This window comes from Tachypleus tridentatus, chromosome 2, assembly GCF_004210375.1.
Source record: "Tachypleus tridentatus isolate NWPU-2018 chromosome 2, ASM421037v1, whole genome shotgun sequence".
NCBI lineage: Eukaryota > Metazoa > Arthropoda > Merostomata > Xiphosura > Limulidae > Tachypleus > Tachypleus tridentatus.
The window spans coordinates 82,852,535-82,870,831 of record NC_134826.1 but is presented as its reverse complement, the minus strand read 5'-3'; the positions used below and the strand labels follow the sequence as shown (position 1 = coordinate 82,870,831).

The 18,297-nt window shown below is 30.6% G+C and overlaps 1 protein-coding gene across 2 annotated transcripts; it reads left to right on the top strand.

The window, feature by feature from the left end:
• The first annotated feature begins 1,396 nt into the window (after window positions 1-1,396).
• LOC143244383 (cyclin-G1-like) lies at window positions 1,397-17,119 on the top strand. Of its 2 annotated transcripts, none has more exons than XM_076488948.1 (7): window positions 1,397-1,534; window positions 3,559-3,816; window positions 6,140-6,277; window positions 9,317-9,670; window positions 12,795-12,899; window positions 15,148-15,368; window positions 16,211-17,119. In XM_076488948.1, exons 2-7 carry the CDS (start codon window positions 3,664-3,666, stop codon window positions 16,356-16,358), a joined length of 1,119 nt encoding a protein of 372 aa, XP_076345063.1. In that variant the 5' UTR covers window positions 1,397-1,534; window positions 3,559-3,663; the 3' UTR covers window positions 16,359-17,119. The 2 variants fall into 2 exon arrangements, with proteins under 2 accessions (XP_076345063.1, XP_076345064.1); XM_076488949.1 differs by lacking the exon at window positions 1,397-1,534 and adding an exon at window positions 1,553-1,594.
• Window positions 17,120-18,297: the final 1,178 nt, after the last annotated feature.

Sequence of the window (18,297 nt, the reverse complement as noted above, 5' to 3'; positions counted from 1 at the left end):
GGTAGCTTTGTACGAAATTCAAAATACAAAGAAACGAGCATTTAGATTTGCTTACATCATTCCCCCACGCCTTTGCCAAAAGATTACATTCCACTTGTGGCTGGGTTGCATCAGACATTCGAATAGGAAGAATAATACTGTTAAAAAGTCGAATATTACTTTATTGATACTAAAATATATTAATAAAGGTTAACTGAGGTAGATTTCTTAAAAGGAGCTTTAAATACTTTACTGTGAGTTTATGTAAATATTTGTTATGCGAGAGGTAATAGTAACACTATGTTATAGCCTGAGTTGAGTAAACATAATTTTTCATATACTAATTAATTAGTTACATGATGACTTATGCACGCTTATTACTTCTTTTACCGTATTGATGACCTCTGTTTGCTTTTATTTCATTTATTGCTGAAAATAAAATTCATGAATATTTACATTTATGTATTTTCTAATCATTTATCATCTAATCTATATGCCCCTGGTGGTTCCGTGGTAGGTTTGATCATCAATAATAACGCTAAAAATCAGTTCCTGATACTCGCGACGGACGCGATACATTTGGCCTAATTATGTTGCTTTCTTTTTAACAACAGACAAAAAACCTATTATATAATAATTCGCGGATCCTACTAAACAAACAAGAGTATGAAGTTGAGAAATAACAGTTCGAGATTTTCTTTTCACACTAGATTAAACAGAACTGCACATTAATGAAACAATAGTCATCAGTGTCATAAAACACAGCATCGATGTGCATGAGTCATCATCCTAGTTTTGTTTGTTCTGAATTTCGCGCAAAGCTGCACGAGAGCTTTCTACGCTCATCCTAGTTAATAACAAGAACATTAGTATTAACTTTAGGCTGGAAATATTATTAACTAAATATTACATGGTTTATGATTTAAATTATGATGTCACTTGAATAAAAGGAAAATAATAATAATATATATATATGAGTTTTTCTGTACAAATGAGACTGAATGTAGGTAGTTCCTTTCGCTTCAAAGAAATGTGAAAATCAGTTTTTACTGGTTGTAATTTTTACCGAATTTGTACAATACGGAAACAGTTATTTCTGTAAGTTGGGAAAATCATAACAATTGGTTAATAATTCAATAACTTCATGCATGAAAATAAGTTTTATTCTTGCTTCTTTCACTAACAAAACAATCATAATATAGTCAAGAACTGCAAGTGTATTAAAAGACCATAGTACAATTTTGTTAGGGGTATGAATACCATCTCTTGCTGATTTATAAAATGGTTGATGATAAACTATGTAATATCAGAAAACTTTATTTTGAAAATTGTGTGTACATAATGTTTGTTGTATAAAAATAATGGTAGTTATAAATTTTATTAATACGGCTTTTAAATAACAATGTGATTTTCACGCGTAGTTGTTATTGGTTGCGCGTTACTTTTTCAAGCGCAAGAATTTACAGTATTAGTCAACAACCATCCTGTGTGCATTTGTTTTGAACGTTTAAATTTTTGTGAATATTAGGTGGAGTTCGTGGAAGTGGGAGTTAGTGTAAGTAAAACGGCCATTTGGCAATGTTGTTAAATTTTATATTGAATTGTATTATTCAAGGTAGTGTTGTTTTTATTTCATAGCTTTATTTTTTTTTTAGTATGGCATAAAGAAATTGTATGGAGTTTTAGTTGTATTCCTCAAAGTCGAAGTGTTTACAGTTGTGTTACTTTCCAGTTGTAGCGCTAATAGTGATGTTACACGTTAGGACCTGAAAATGTAAATACAATGCTGAGTAAAAACAATCGGAGAACAAGTACTTCAAACATCCATTTTATTTTTAAATTTTCATAAAAACTGAAAACTAAATGTAGTAACTAAACTTTAAAAACAATGGTAAATATAGCAAAGGAATTAAAATGCGTTATACCTTGTAACTTAATTATGCCTACAGAGTTAACGCTTTGAAAATTATATTAATCGTTAAGCTACACAATGGAAATAAATAAGGTGCATCTACATATTACAGTTACTAAATTGTAAAAAGGTAATTGTTTTAAATTAAAAAGAACTCAAAAATGTGAAAAAAACTGAAAGAAATAACTGAGTAGGTTTAGTTTTTGAATAGTACAGTTTATGTGAACCAGTAGGTCTATTTTGTCCTTACTTTTAATAATTTATATATGTTATAATCCTAAACCTTAACATACTATTGAAAATATTAAAATTATTTGAATCTGGTGGGTATTAATTATTTGATAATTAATAAGGTATATAGTTTGAAAATAAAGCACTAAAGGCCAACAGTTTTTTCTTATCATTAACATATTTAAATTTTGTTTGTTTGTTTATTTTGATAGACAGTGGGAAGTGCCTGAGGATTGGAGTTACTCTTATTTTCTAAAGGGGGTAATGGAAGTTGCCCTAAAATTGAAAATTACACATTATTTATTTTTACTTCTGTAGTGGAAAAAAATTCTACAGAATCTGAAAGAAGAAAAAAAACTTTTGCAAAATTATATAGTGCAATGTATCATAACAGTCACAATGGTTCAACTGAAAGAAAAGAATGTCTTTCATTACTTATTAATATGTTAATAGTTTTGGTGATATGTTATTTGTTACCTGAATGATGGAACCTTTTGTATTTAAAGTTTTGGAAGACTGTGATTAAGGTGCCTCACAGAATATTAGAAAAATCACAGTACATGAATTTGGGAATGGGTACTTGTGGTCGAAGGATGCCTTGGTGAATGAAAGTAAAAATGTTGTTAGTAATAGAGGTTTACTGAACTGAAACTTTGTTACCAGTGGCATGCCTCAGGGGCCATTGTGTGGGGTTTTGCTTTTCAATTGTTTATATCTACAAGTTGGTCTTGACAAAGAGGTTAGTACCTCAAGTCAACAAGACTGACCATTTTCATGTAGTATTGTTAACAAAATGTTAGCATTTACTCATTAACTTTGATTACTAGTTGAAAGAAATAGTAACCTCTGTTTTACAAATTGCTGGTTAAGTTGTTTTTCAGGAAATTGTGTAAAATTTTGGTTTTCTAATTTTTAAAAAAGGTTTACTTGTTAAAAAGTGTTTATTGGAGGAGCTATCAAGATAGTCCTGAATAATGGAATAGAGTTAATATTTTTAACTTATTTTCTCTTAAGAAGGATAAGAGAATATTATTGAAGTCTAAAAGATTATTCAAGGCCTCTGGTTTGACTGTACTGGATTCTAAAGTTAATAGGACTAGGGCATAAAAGCTTAAGTTTGATAAAGATGGTCATTGGTACATTTCAGGCAGTTAATTTTTTTACTGGGTGACAAACTTCTCAAATGAGTTAATGAAAGCAGTAGTAGAAGGTAGCACTTTTATGAGCTTAATGAAAGTCAATAATTTTATGAAAAAACTATGTATAGATAAAGATGGTGTTCATTGACAACCTTGTCTGTACGTTATGTTATTGTACTGCTTAGTCAATGAAAGCTTAAGATTGGTGCTAAAAATTAATGTAAAGACATAAATAAGGTTTGTTTTTTTTCTATTGTATATAAACATATTAAGTTTTTTTTTCTTTGTCATACATAGTCTTAAACAGGGTTAAATAAGAAGTGAAAATCAAAGATACTTTTTTGCAAGAAATACTATGTTCAAATCATCAGTATAAGAACATGGCTAAAATTCTGAGAATCTATGAGAATGGACCAGATGAAAAGGGAAGTGTGTGGTGTGGGTACAGTTTGGGAGAAAACTATTAAAGAGACTTGGAATCTGCTGGACAAGATCTTGAAGGAAGAGCAGTTACTCAGTTGTCACTCCTATACATGTCTTCCACATACAGAAAAGGTTTGTTGACCAATAGAAGATAGCATTAGTAAAATTACATGTGTAAATTAAAGAACAGATGATGGTTTTGTTAATTGTTATATTAAATCTAGATATATACTCTTTTTCATTTCCTTTATTCTCTAATACCACAAGTCTTTATATGTATGTCTTTAGTTTTGATTCAGTTCATCTAAACCTCTACAATACAGTCTCATTGTATACACATTGAAAACAATGAGCTCAGATGCTGTTGTATGTTTTCAGTAACTTTGTCATAATTTCTATTACTGATTAATTTTAAGACAGTGTTTTTCAAACTTTAAATAGCAGCCCCACCCCCCTACTCGGCAAAGTTTCCATTGCACACATCCACTTCACATAAAATATGCAAACTATAACAGCAAAATCAGCATTTTCTTTCTATCTGTTTTAATTTTTTTTAACAAAGACAAAGTGTAAGAAATAAAAAAAAAAAATTCTTTTGTGTGGTTATCATCATCTCCTACTCATCTTTTTTTTTCCATCATTATTTTTTATGTGCTTCAGGTGTTAAAACATCAGTTTCTTTGAAATTCTAAAAGTATCAATAAGTTAGTGCTTTGCTACCTGTTAACTCTAGGTGATCACCACTAGTTGCGGTTAGTGTGCTACATGAACTACCAAATACAAAAGCTTGGTATCCACTATAGTGACTGACAGTGGGAATCTATTAAATATGATTTAATCAGTGCTAAGTTTACTTTCCATTCTGTTTCTCTTCTTTCTTCCTACTGATTATCTCCTTATAATGTGCTGTAACTGAAGAAAATAGCAAAGACTGTGTTTTGTTGAATTTGCTCTTTGACCTACTGTCAGCACACTGGTGTAGGATGTTAAATGACTTTATTATTATGTCTTGAATGGAGTCTTTTTCACATTGCTAGTTTTCAGAATTGAACAGCTGTTTGGTGTTATTAGCTTTTATAGCTTATAATGTTGGTATGTTTCTTTTCTGTTAGTAGACATATTGAGAATGACTTATCTGGATAATTTTAGTTGCATTTTGCTGACCTGAAACATGATATATAAATATTGTTACTTAAAAAATGAAAAAAAAATTAAAATGTTACCAATATTGGAACACTTTTTCAGACCCTGACAGTACACATACAGTTGTTTATATAATCAATGAAAATGTAGCCAATTACAGCATTGGTTGTGTTTATGCCAAACATGTGTAATTTCAACATCTACATTTACACCATTACACTTGTATAATCATATTTTTGGACCTTGTATTTTTGAATCTCAATTGCAAATGGACAGGATTGTAACAACAGTTATCACTGCTTAGTCACTAAATGACTATTGAGGGTTGGTTTATTGATACTGTAGACTAGAGGTATTGATTGTTACTCTTACATATCCCTAGATAATTCTGAATTTTGAGATTTATTCCTAAGTACCCATATAAAATATGTAAAATGACCAGTAACAAGGTTTGTTCATATCCAAATTGTTGGTACATTTGACAATATCTCTTGAATAATGGTTTCACTAAGTAAGCATGTATAGTATTAGTGGCATAAATATAGTCATTGAACTCTTGTTACCAGAAATGTAGCACTGTGATAAAATTGCTAATGTATATAAACATTTACAGCTAATTGAAATTAAGAAAACATAACAGCATGGCTATCGTGTTAATGAATCCTATTTATATTTATAAAGACAGGAATATTAGTAGAAATTAAATACTAGAATACTGAGTTGTAATGAACATGTTGTCTTAAAAGTTGTGTATAATACAAAGCATAATAAAAAGAGAGAAAAAATATAAACAGAGGCCATAAATCTCTTGAGATCGCTTTATCATTGACAAAAAATATTTAGCCCAACACTTGTAATATTGGTCATTCATATACCTCCAGACAACAACACAGTCTAACCTATCACCATACATCACAAGTTTAAGTAATAAACTACCTACACAAGTAAGTAAACAATTCTAAGACTGTATTTGCCTAAGATTATGATATGTTTCAAAGATTAACTACTTGTGGTATTTTATAATCTTTGTTAGCCCAGAAATAAAACAACCAAGTTACTTGTGCCCAAACAGACGTAATCAAGTCTCTTGTCTTTTGTACATCTTTAAAAACAAGAAGAATACAGATTTTTCCCACATCTTGTTTGTAGTTTGTATAAGATAACATGATACTATACAAGATCTAACCAGAATCTTATCAAAACTAACTCCTAACCTTTCAGTTTAAAAATTCTTCTGTGTAGATTCCATTTACTATATTTGTTAATTTGTGTCTTCTTGTGTTTTACAAAAGGAACCTCTCACTCATTTCAGGGCAAAGAGGTGGTCACTGGAGTCATGAGAGACAATGTGGCCCAGGTTCTTAAGTGCCTGAAAGTCTTGTACGATCTTCCATCAAAGACATTTATTATAGCTCTTCAAATGTTGGACATGTTTCTTGGAAAAATTAAGGTAAAATGTCTTGTGGACCCAAGCAGTTGTCAGAGAAAGATTCAGAATGTAATATAAAACTGCTTTATATCAGTTTTATTTTAGGCATTATGGAATTCTTTTAATTTGAAATTAACTGGCTACAGATTATTTCAAATGTTTTTACAATGTCATAGGAAGAAATGTGAGTGTAGCTTTTCCTGAAATTAGGAAAATGTGATTGTGTAGTATTTTAACTCTTTGACTGCAAATGTTTTAACAGGCATGGAATTTTGGCGAGCTGTACTATGTACACAACACACTTGCATTCAACTGCTGGAAGCCAAATGTATTCTATATACCAAATTAGCACTCAGTGGGTAAATAAGAGTCATCAACTGGTACATGAGAATGTGAAACTTTTAAAAAAATTCAAGTTATTCCACAAATATTTTTGGTTTTCATCTGAAAAACTGTATTATTATTATTAAAGTCTTAATTAACTTGGAATGTTTAGTATTTCTTTAACTTCTTAAACTTTGCATCAGGCCAAAAATCCTGATCTACCTGTCAGATTATGACATCCAAAAGATATCATGGTGACAGTTATGAAAATAATTCCGGCAAAATGTGCAAAAAATTACAAGTTGAAATAATTAATAACAAAATTTAGAACTAAATGAAATGATTTCCAATAGTGCTGTAGATGAGAAGTCACCACTTAAGAAATCTTTGTACTTTGCATGACGTTCTCAAATGATTTGTAGAATTGTTTAATTAATTTCAACATATTTAGTTGTAAAAGTTAATCTTTAACTTGGTAAATTAATTCAGTTTCACACAGTTTAATAAACATTTATTTGCCTACATTTTCTGCCTTAATGGCTCTCAGATTAGGTTTAAATTAAGTTTAGGTTTTAGTGTCATCTATAAATGTCTTCCCTCTAAAAGTTGTTATAGTTGTTTAACTACTTCTCGGAAAATTATCTACATGCTGTATTATGTACAAAAGTACACATTCATCTATAGTATTTCTCTTTGCATTGACCCATTTTTAATCATTGCCTGAGCTGACTGTGAGAGGACAGTAGTGTTAACGAATCCTTGTTCATCAAGATTTCAAGACAGTAGGGATTAATTTAAACCAAACTTCAGTGCTATCAAGACTGAAAACACGAGTGTGAAAATTAATGTTTATATTGAATCGGATAAAAGTGAATTGATTCACCAAATTAATAAAATCAAATCTTAACTTGAACTAAGCCACCATTATCTCAGGACATGAATTGTTCTGTTTTGCTGTTAAATTTATCTTGCTAACATGTAATAGAAATACTGTTTTATAGTTTGTTTTATTTATTTAAATATTAGGCCTAAATAATGGGAATGAACTTTGATTTATCAAGTGATTATTCACAAGGAAAAGAACCAAAATAAATATATTCTTTATTTATTTATTTTTTTTTTTAGATCAGCGTGGTTGAGTTGTGGTTAATATAACTTTGCATTAATTATTTCATATTCTCACTGGTAGATGATAAAATAATTAGATTCTATAAAAACTAGAACTTAGTTAGGTTAAAAAGTGTAGAAAGAAGTTTATATGTTGGTAATTTTGCTAACTAGATAAATCTTTAGTTCTTTGATAGGTTGTTTTGGCAGAGTATTCATGATGAAACTTTGTAGAATGGATAGCAATTGCCTATTGTGGAGACACAAGTGTAGAGGATGACGTTTCAAAAGTCTTTCAACAGGCGGTTGTCATCCATTCTAAAAAGTTTTATTAAATTTTTAGTTTGCATTCATAATGGTCATTCCTAGCAACTTGGCAGTAAGATGCAATGTAAATAGTTTATTATACAGTTTGTGTTGAATGAACAGTAAACATAGACAGTTTCTGTCAACAGATCAGCAGTAAGAGTGTTTGGAATTTGCCCTTGTGTTTTATAATGATAATTGATGGTGATGTCAGGATGTATTCTTATTGGCTTTTGAATCATTTTCAACTGTGTATTAACATATTTCTTTTAAAGAAAAAAAAATATAGCCTGTATATTTTGTCTTTTCTGTCTCTCATGATGCATCATGAATTTGGTGGACAAGATGTCCCTGAAATTGTGCTTGTAGTGTATAACTGTAAAATGTAAAGCATAACAAGTGACACATGGTTAGTTATAGCCAGCTGTGAATGGTTGTTACTTTCCTAACAGGATTACATTTAGCTTTCCCACGTTCTTCGATGGCCTCAGTTTGGAGTTTTAAGGGTTGGGTATTAAAAATTGCATACTTTTCTACCATTTCCCTTATATGTACAATAGTCTAAATTAGACTTGACGCAAAGGTAACTTGTGACAATCCCAATAGTCTAAAGCTGAAAGACTCAATGAGTGATATTCAGGCAATTTTACGAGGGTCATAGTTCAAATATTTTGCATAAAATTAGGGTTTTTTGTCTTGCCATTGTTCTATTTCAATTAGTCTAAATGAAGATTTGGATTATTTCTCCTCTTTTGATTATGTAGGGGTCAAGAAAAAAAATATTTTCAGTATGTATATAATTAGAACATCAATATCTTGGAGATATTGGCTGCATGTGTAAACCTCACAGGGGATTATTATTGATATTGTTTTGATTTGAGCTGGACAATAACAGAGACTTGAATGGATGTAATAATTAGAAAGGGTGATGATCAGAAATTTAACATTACATTCTCTCTTCCTTCAAACTAAAATCATGTCATGTTTTGTTATTTACCTTCCAAATTTCTCTCCCTCTCTCAAACCTCTGCACAACAACATCTATTTAATATTTGAATTGTTATATGTTAACTGTTAAGAAACTGAATAAACTTGGAATTGTCAAAGCTGTTTTAATATCTTTTGATGATGTTTGTTTTATTTATTCAGCTTAATGTTGATGGTTAAAAACAAAATAAAGCTTGTCAGTAAAGTTTCAATGTGATGAAACATAATTTTAGTTAAAATCTTTGTAACACCTTCAGTCATATTCTTCATTTATATAAACAAGATTCTTATTAAAAAAAATGACCCTTTTCAATTAATTCAAATTAAAACTTTCAGACTCAACCTAAACACCTATCTTGCATTGCACTGAGCTGCCTGCATCTTTCTTTGAGTGGAATGGAAGAAACAAACAACGTATCCCCTTTGGAACTAATCAGAATCAGCCAGAATCCTTGTAGTGTTCCAGACATGTTGCGTATGAAAGGAATCATTATCGAGAAGCTAGGATGGCAGGAGGAATCCGTAACGGCCTTGAACTTCTTGGAGCTATTCTATGTGCTCTACCGACGTGCTTCTGAGATAACCAGGAGAGAGGAATGTCACAGACAGAGTCCTGTTACATTATCACTAGAAGAATGTACAAGAAAGCTTGAAGTGGTGGTGTGTAGTCACTTGAGTATGGGCTTTAAGGTATGGTTTTATAATACGTTGGACTAAAGTAACCATTATGACTTTCACAGAAGTCTCAAGGTCATGTGATTAAGTTCATTTTCTATGAACAAGTAAATAGCTTTACACCTGAATTAAAGATGTTTGTTCTCTCCATTTAAACACAACTACATATTCAGAGGTCATAGTTGAATTGGAAGTGATACCAGCTAAAATTGAAATACTTAATGTTAACTTACAATTAGCAGTTAATAAAGCATCTTTTTGTCCACTATATTGATAATTCTCAGGTTGACCCTAAAAAAGAAAGATACACCTTTCAAAAACACTTTGGTTATAGGGTTTTTATAATATGGACTCATGCACACTTAATTATGGTTTAATAATGATAAGTATTTTGTTAAGGTTTGATAGAGCATTAAAAACTGTTTTGTGTACAAAGTTATGCTGTTGTAAGACATACTTTAAATAAACCTGCTGAAGGAAGAATGTTGATAAAAAATGTGTAACATCACAAAAAAAATAGAGGAATTGAAATGAGCTTTCAAAGTCCTGTCTATAATCTTGAATATGTTTTTTTGTAAAAGATTTCATAAAATAGACCCTTATTTTCACTCGTACTTCAATGCTGAAACTATTCCTTTTCTCTGTTGTTACATTTTGCACTATTCTGAAAGTTGTACACCAAGTGGTAACTTGCTTATGCACAGTGGTAAGGCAATGCTGTTTCAACAGCTTAAATAATCTTTCAGATAAGAAATTCCAACAGATTAAATGTGTTTTATTCTTACATGCTGTTGCTGATTTCTTGTTGTTATGAAAATAACGTAATGATTTTGAAAACTAGTTCATAGTCAGTTTACCCATAGTCAATAAATGTTTAAGTTAGTCTTTGTAAGTTTGTTTTCGGTCTTCGTATTACTTGGGTATCATGTTTTAGGCTCTTGTATTTCCCCTTCACTGATATTTCACAGGTCTATAAAACTATTGGTTGATGTATTTTATCATGATTTCCAAGAGTAACTAACTTGTTATGGTTTAATTATGATCAGTAGTAAAATGTTATCAGAGGAAATAGAAAACAGACTTGTGGTAAACTTCATGTATGGAGCACTAAAGAAGTAACGTTGTTAATGTCAGTAAAGATTTTAAAGGACAAAGTTAAAACACTGACCTATTGTGATATAAAAACATTCTCACAAGTTTCATAGCCCTCTTCATACACACATAAGGATGGCAATGGATCCATTTGACCATCTAGACTCTAAACTTTAAATATAAAATGCTCAAAACCATCTTTTTGGTATTCTTGAATCCCCTAAAAATTAGCTATATTCACCACACCTGAAGGTAACCCATTCCAAGCCCAACCATCACATCATATTAGAAAAACAAAACTATCTTAGCTGAAGGTGACACCTCATTTAAAGGAAAACAAATATATACATCTATGTGTGCTTATTAAAATGCTAATATATTTTAACTTTGATTTCTAGTTGGATTCAAATATCTGTTTGCATTTCATTAGAATACCACAGAAGTAAATTTTTTCTTTCAACAGCATATACCAAAAATAATATATTATAAAAGTTTAGTGCAAAAGTGTAACAAATGATTGCTTCTGATGTTACTTACAGAATGCTTCTTATGTTTAGGTGATATTTTCATTCTCATTCTCTTGTGCCATTGCAACAAGAGTTTAGTTCTGACTGCTAAGTGCCATCTTGACACTGGATGGATCTAACTTTAGCCATGGTGCTTTATACAGTATTAACATACCACAGAGCACTATAGACTTGTATAAGGCAGGTACTTATATGTTATACAAGTTTGGAGTAACAATACTACAAAGTGAGTATTTATCAGGCAGGCTGCAGCACTGCCTCTGTCGGGACGGCTCAAATTGTTTATAAAAATGATATTTTAAATATCTCTTTGAAGTCACTTTAATATACAGTGTTTTCTTTTATAACAATATCTATGTAATGACTGAGTCACAAGTTCAGAGAATGTTTGTAAATATCATAGGAAAAAGTTTTTTCTTTTTCTTTTTCTATTACATGATAAATCAAAAACTGACAAAATAAATGGTGTCATCCGATTTCACTGAGAAAACCTTTTCAAATGGAGTATCAGATTTTATAAATATTATTACTAATAGCTAGTAGTAATAGTAAAAAAAAATCATAATTCAAATGTGAACAGTGTTATCATTACACCTTGAAGTTAGCTTTTTTACAAAAGTTTGGTGTTCCTTTAAAAAAGCTTAAATACAGGTGAAACAAGAATTACCAGCCAGAAATAGATAAACAATAAATATCGCAGTTGGAACCTTACTATATTTAGAACTTGATTATAAATATGACCTTCCCATATGTATTGTAACACTGTATCAAAAAAAGAAAAAAAAAGATATTTAATGAAAGGAAGTAAATGTAGTGATGGCTAATATCAATCCTTCAGAAACAATTCTGCCATGTTATTTGGTTGTGATGGTATTAAAATGTAAAAAACATTAGAATGCTCTCGCCTAATAACTTGATAAGTTAGTTTTATATCCAGAGTCCTGTGAATATTAAACTTATGCTCCCTGCTAAATACAGGAAACTAATCTTTGTATTCATTTACTGCAAGAGTAAGTAGTACAATATAATTTAGAATAACAGATACAACTTAAATATGAATATTGTACTATCACAAAACTTGGGACAAACACTAAAACCTCTGTCATCATACTATAATGGAACTTTGCTTGTATGATACTGGAAAAAACTTTTTTTATCATGCAATGTCCAATCCCCATTTTTGTGAAATTTTTATCTTGTGTGCATGTATATTTGCAAAAGGAATCACAATTTTCCCATTTCATCTCTGTTTCCCATCACAGAGAATTTTATTTTTCTCCATTCTCAGGATGCAGATATGATGTTATGAATACATCTTGCATGTGGATCTAATGCACTGGTACCATGAGAAATTGGCTTGTGAGAAGTAATTTGTAAAACTGTTTAAAAGGTCTATAATAACTAACCAAGTGTGCATTATGATAGATTTAATTTTTGTAAGGTCTTATAGCCATTTCCCATCAATTGTGTTTATTGAGAAACTAACATTGCTCAAATGTCTTTCTCTTACATGGACTAAGGGGAGTGTGTTAGCTCTAGCTATACTGAGCAAGGAGATACAAACTAAAGAAGGTGACCACTGGAATTGGAAAGCTTGTATAACAGACCTTCAGGTTTATTGCAAGGTATGTTTCATTGGAGTAAAAATCCAGAAAAGAGAAATTCTTTGTAGTGTGTACAAAACATTCACAACTAGAAGCAATTTTATCCTAATCTCTCAAAGATTGTTTGTACATAGTGACATGGTGAGATTTATTCGTGTACGTGGTTATATGTTACAGTTTGGTGTTAATCTTTTAGCTTACTATCACATGGTGAGATTTATTCGTGTACGTGATTATATGTTACAGTTCGGTGTTAATTTTTAGCTTACTGTCCCACGGGGGACAGTTACTTTTTAAATATACTTGACTGATACAGTTTTGTCACTGACTTGGGTGTATCCAGTTATTATGCAACTTACAAAAATTATTATAGTAAATACTTATTGTTCACAATTTATTATAATGTATCAAAATATTATTAAGATTATTTGACTAAATGTCTGGTAAAAACAAAGAAGAAATATGATAACATCAAAAATCAAATTACTTGAATTTTACTAGGTTATTGGAGAAAAAACATATTTTACACTCAGTAAATATTAAACTAGTTGGTTACATTTGATGTTGTGTACTTTCTCTGCCTTTTATTTTCCCCTTGTCACTGTCTATCTGAGCCAATTTTAGTGTAAATCTAGACAAAACTAATAAGACAATTTGGAAATATTATGTCACTTTATCATAGATGTAAATCTATTGTAAGAGAAACAAAATTAAAGTCATCATACTTTTATCATATCTGTTTTTAATGTTCTACAGAAAGCCTTAGTTTTATGGCAAGAAATTTTCCTAAAACCATTTAAAAACTTTACATAATATCTTTGTGACTGAATTAAATTGTTTCATGTCAACAATTAACTCCAGGGTTAAATGTCTATTTACTAATGAATATTAGTATTATGTACTACTACTTTATGGTAGTTTTATTACTGTGTTACTGAAGAAATGTGGTTTATTATATTTATTAACATTTCACTAGTTGTATGATCAAGTATCTACTTGCCCTGATCTAATACCAACTTGTTCCAGACAGTTGGACAATCATTAATATCAAACCGTAATTCAGTAATAAGCATTGAATGTGTTACACAGACATTACATCATTAGAAACTGAGCTTTAAAGAATTCATATATCTTGCTTGGAATGTTTGTTGTGCTGTGCCAAAAATATGCAAGACATTATGTCTGTGCTAACACTAACTTAATGTTTTCAGATCTTAAATACTAGTATCTCTTAGGCTTAGCTAATGGGTTTCTCACTGCACTTGACAAGCATTTTGCTTAATAAATTATTTATTATAGAGTGTAGCGAGCAAAGGCATTTCTTGTTACAAATGTAAACAGATTACACTGAAGTGAAATAAATTGTATCTTCTGTGCATTATTCACATGAAAATGAGCTGCATTTGTTGGAATTTTGTCAGATGTGTCATAGAGTTATAGGTAGTTTGCTTGAAAAGTTCCAAATGTTAAATAACAGCCATTTTAGAAAGTTTTGTAAACTGAACTCTAGACACTTGAAATTGTCATTTCCATTATCTTCACCTATTTCTGTAACTACCATATGTTAATGAAAGAGTATTTTGTAAACATTATAGCAGTGAACTTTCCTGATAAAATAAAAGCATTTGTTCCCAACAGAGAACGTTGTGACTAGTAAAGTAAAACTCCTATTACATCACTTTATTTACATGCAATTCAAACTTTCTAATAGCTGTATACAGGTTGTCATTATCATCATAACAGTTTTTTGCATATATCCTAAAACTGCACTTTGACACATTAGACTTCTTAAATTTAGAGTTTGTCATTAACTTGAATTGGGTGGTGTGGGTAATTCTGGAAAATTACTGACTTTTAACTTCTGTTTGAATAATTATTTTAATATATATTTTAAGGTTTTTCATTGCATTTAAATGTTACCATGTTATTAAATTTTTCTTACTTATTTAATCAGTTGTTCACAACTAATGTAAATCTGCCTACCACCCCTTCCAGGCCATTCAAAATGCTTATACTGTGTGATATCAATTACAGTTGAAAGGTTGGCTGGTAATTAATTATTTGAATATGGTTATGTACTTTCAGTCCTCTTTGATAGACCATCAGTTTGCCCTAAATAATGTGTTGAAGTATTTTGTTATGCTGAGTTCCAAAAATTGCTGAATATAATCATTTCAAATCAATTGCTTGATTATATTTTGTTAAAATCGTAACTGAACCGGTTGTGGTATAATCCTTTGATAAGCAACTTGTATAAACTGAATTTTAGATAAAACGCCAAGAGTTGAAATCTGCACAAGCAGTTGTTACAAGAGTGATTTCAGTCTACAATCAAAAGTGCTGTCTTCCCGATCCACTGAGGCAGAAACTTTCATGGAAGTTATCGGTTCGCACTCTGAGGCAGTTGAGGCTACTAAATCGGTGGCGCTTCAGTCAGCTGAAACCAGTGTATGAAGTGGAGAGCTGTCCAAGTGGAGTTGATTTAGCATGGTTAGTTTGTTATCTTATAAAATGAATAGTAAGTCAATATCCCTGAAGGTTACTTTTACACTGAGAATCTAAACACAAGTATATCCATAAGTGAGAGTCCTTCAAGTAAACAAACTTCAAGGAGATGAATCAAAATATTTTGTAATTACCGTGACAGAGGTTATCTGTTCCAATGCCTCATATAGTTGTTTATTAATCATCTGTCATAGTTTATTGAAGTAGATAATTTGTTTTTAATCGCACCAGTAGTGATAAGTGTTGAAACGATCAAACTTCTAATACAGGACTTTGAAACCCATTAGTTTCTACTAATTTCTCTGTACTCTAATCTATAAAATGTATATAAGTCTGATTTAGCAGCATCAGATTGTTAAAAAAAAAAAACTTTTGCTCTGAGTAATGCATTTTGTGATCTGTGAAGTTAGAATCCATTGTACAGATTTTCTATTAAAATTGAGATATGGTCTTTATAATACCATGTAGCATTCCTTGCCTGTATGTTTAATATAAGTTAAACAATATATATTGTTATTAAGAGAAGATGACATTCTGAGCTATTGGTCTCCATTGTCCACTTGAAATAATATAAAAAAAAAACAAAAAACTTGGCAAGTTTTTGACCTGTTCTTAAATTTTGATATCTTTCTGCCTATGCTGTTGTTACCCATGTATTTCTTGTATGTTTAATATAACCAAACTTATTGTCTTAGTTTTATATGCAAGTATTTTAAATGGTAATAAGATTTGGTGAATCATTTTAAGCCATAGCTAATACTAACATTGTGATACTATTTGTAGTCAGCTAGTAAAAGTTTCCTTTTTTTTCTTGTACATCTGTATAGCCCAAATAAGAAAGAAGGTTTAAAAGAGGTAATGTCAAAAGAAACTGAAAACTTGTGTTCGAGATTCCTCCCTCTTTCACGAAGTGAGACCTGTTTTACCTCTTGTGTGGGTACCATGACGAATCAGTTTCTTGTTCATGTTGGATGAAATGCCTAGCATTAATTTAAAATATATTTTAAATTATTGAGGAAAGAAACTTTTATGTAAGGTAAGCTCAATGTTTGTAATTAGTCAAATCTCATCTCATTCTTTATCAAGGGCATTCCTTCATAAGCTGGAAGGTTTTATGATACACTTATTTTTATATAGTAATATATATCTGTGTGCGTGTACATATCTAACAAATAGCTTGCAATGTATCATTGTAAGCAAATTTCAATAGGATATTTTAGAAAATGTTCTATATCACCAAGTTTTAAAACAATGTGCAACTGTCATGTTTAATTTTTTTTGTTGCTGCAGTGCATAAATTGAAACAGAAGACCATCGGCTCATTTGAAAATTAGAAATTTTCAGAAACTTGTCAATTGTGTTGATTTTATAAAAGAAACTTTCATCGATATTCAGGATTTTATTCAGACATTATTAGTGTTTAAAAGATAAAATATCTCATTTACCTTGTAAGTTTTGTATTTATTATAGTAATATAGATTTCTAAAAAAGTGATAAAAATTACTATACTTTGTTTTATGCATTTCAAAGAATTGTATTTAAAACAGTAGATCATACTGAAAGCTCAGTTTTATGTTATAAAAGTGTATAACCTCTCCATTACCAGGAATATTTAATCCAAAAAGACAGAAAAATATGAAATGTTTGGCAAAATATTGAATATTTTGCATTTGGTTATATATTTTATTGGAAAAGAGCCTTACTATATACCATTGAATAAAGTGTAAAAACAACTATTCAAGTAAGTTCTTTTGAATACAAATAATTGGTGTATTGAGTACATCTATATGATAAAGAATTTTTTTCCTATAGCAGCTGTTACTCTCACATGTAAGATTAGCTACTGACTAACATTATGGGCATAGTTACTGGAGATTGAATTCATAACTTTGTATGAAAGATGTTGCCTGTGGAAGAGTTAGTATATGAAATAATAATAGTAACCAAATTATATATTTTTATCCACATCATAATAACTATTTGTGGTTTTGGATGTGACTGGAGGTTGCGAGGATTTATGTTTATGACTCCAGATGAATCCACACACGTAAGTGTTAAATTTTAATAAGTTGCTTAACATGATTAGCATTTATCAGTGTATAATTGTATTAACTACTAGTTAATGTGTATCTTCTGTGTGGTTTTGAGCATGAAAAGAGTATAGTTTGTTCTTTGTTAAATTGTTTACAGGAAATTGATCGTCCCTTAATTAATCTATTCTAGCATTAACAAGCATAACTACTTTTATTAAGTAACATGAGTGGCACTGTCAAGCTCACTCTTATTCAGAACAAGTTATTATGAGATAATGTAACTAGCACTGCTGAGCTCATTGTTATGCAAAATAAGTGTCAGATGACCAGTCACGTGACCTGATATGCAAATCTTAAATGCATATAAACTGTTCTCATCAGCAGCTTGAAGAACAGCAAGTGTGTTGTAAGGTGTCCCAGATGGTCAAGCTTGCCAGAATACTAATGTAGGCATTTAGATATTCCGGTAATTTGTGCTATATGCATTGACTATGTGCACAGGGTAGTCAAAAGGCTTAATAAATACATTAGCTGGATCACTTTACTCACTGTTTAACAGAGACCTAAACAGGGTATATAATTGTCAACAGTCTTGCAAGGTACTGCTGTACTCAAAGTGACCAGCTGGCCTTGGCTTCCAAGCTGATATGAAAGTACATAGAATGGAAGTGGTCATACATGGTTTGACTTGATCTTTATACCACATGACAAAGTGTGTTTGTTCTGATACAAAACAGCTTGTCTTCAGTAATATCAGGATGTGTATTGGTCAAAAGATGTGTAGGTAAATGTATTTTTCACAGATGAATCACATTTCACATTGCAGCCAAGTGTTACATATGTACATTTGTATATTATCTGTGGTTGAATTCAACTTCAAT

Bases quoted from the DNA above. Each gene is read 5' to 3' on its own strand.
- LOC143244383 (XM_076488948.1), top strand. From the start codon at position 3,664: ATGAGAATGGACCAGATGAAAAGGGAAGTGTGTGGTGTGGGTACAGTT. The intron at 3,817-6,139 runs GTTTGTTGACCA...CACTCATTTCAG, and splicing joins GTCTTCCACATACAGAAAAG to GGCAAAGAGGTGGTCACTGG. The intron at 12,900-15,147 runs GTATGTTTCATT...ACTGAATTTTAG, and splicing joins ACCTTCAGGTTTATTGCAAG to ATAAAACGCCAAGAGTTGAA.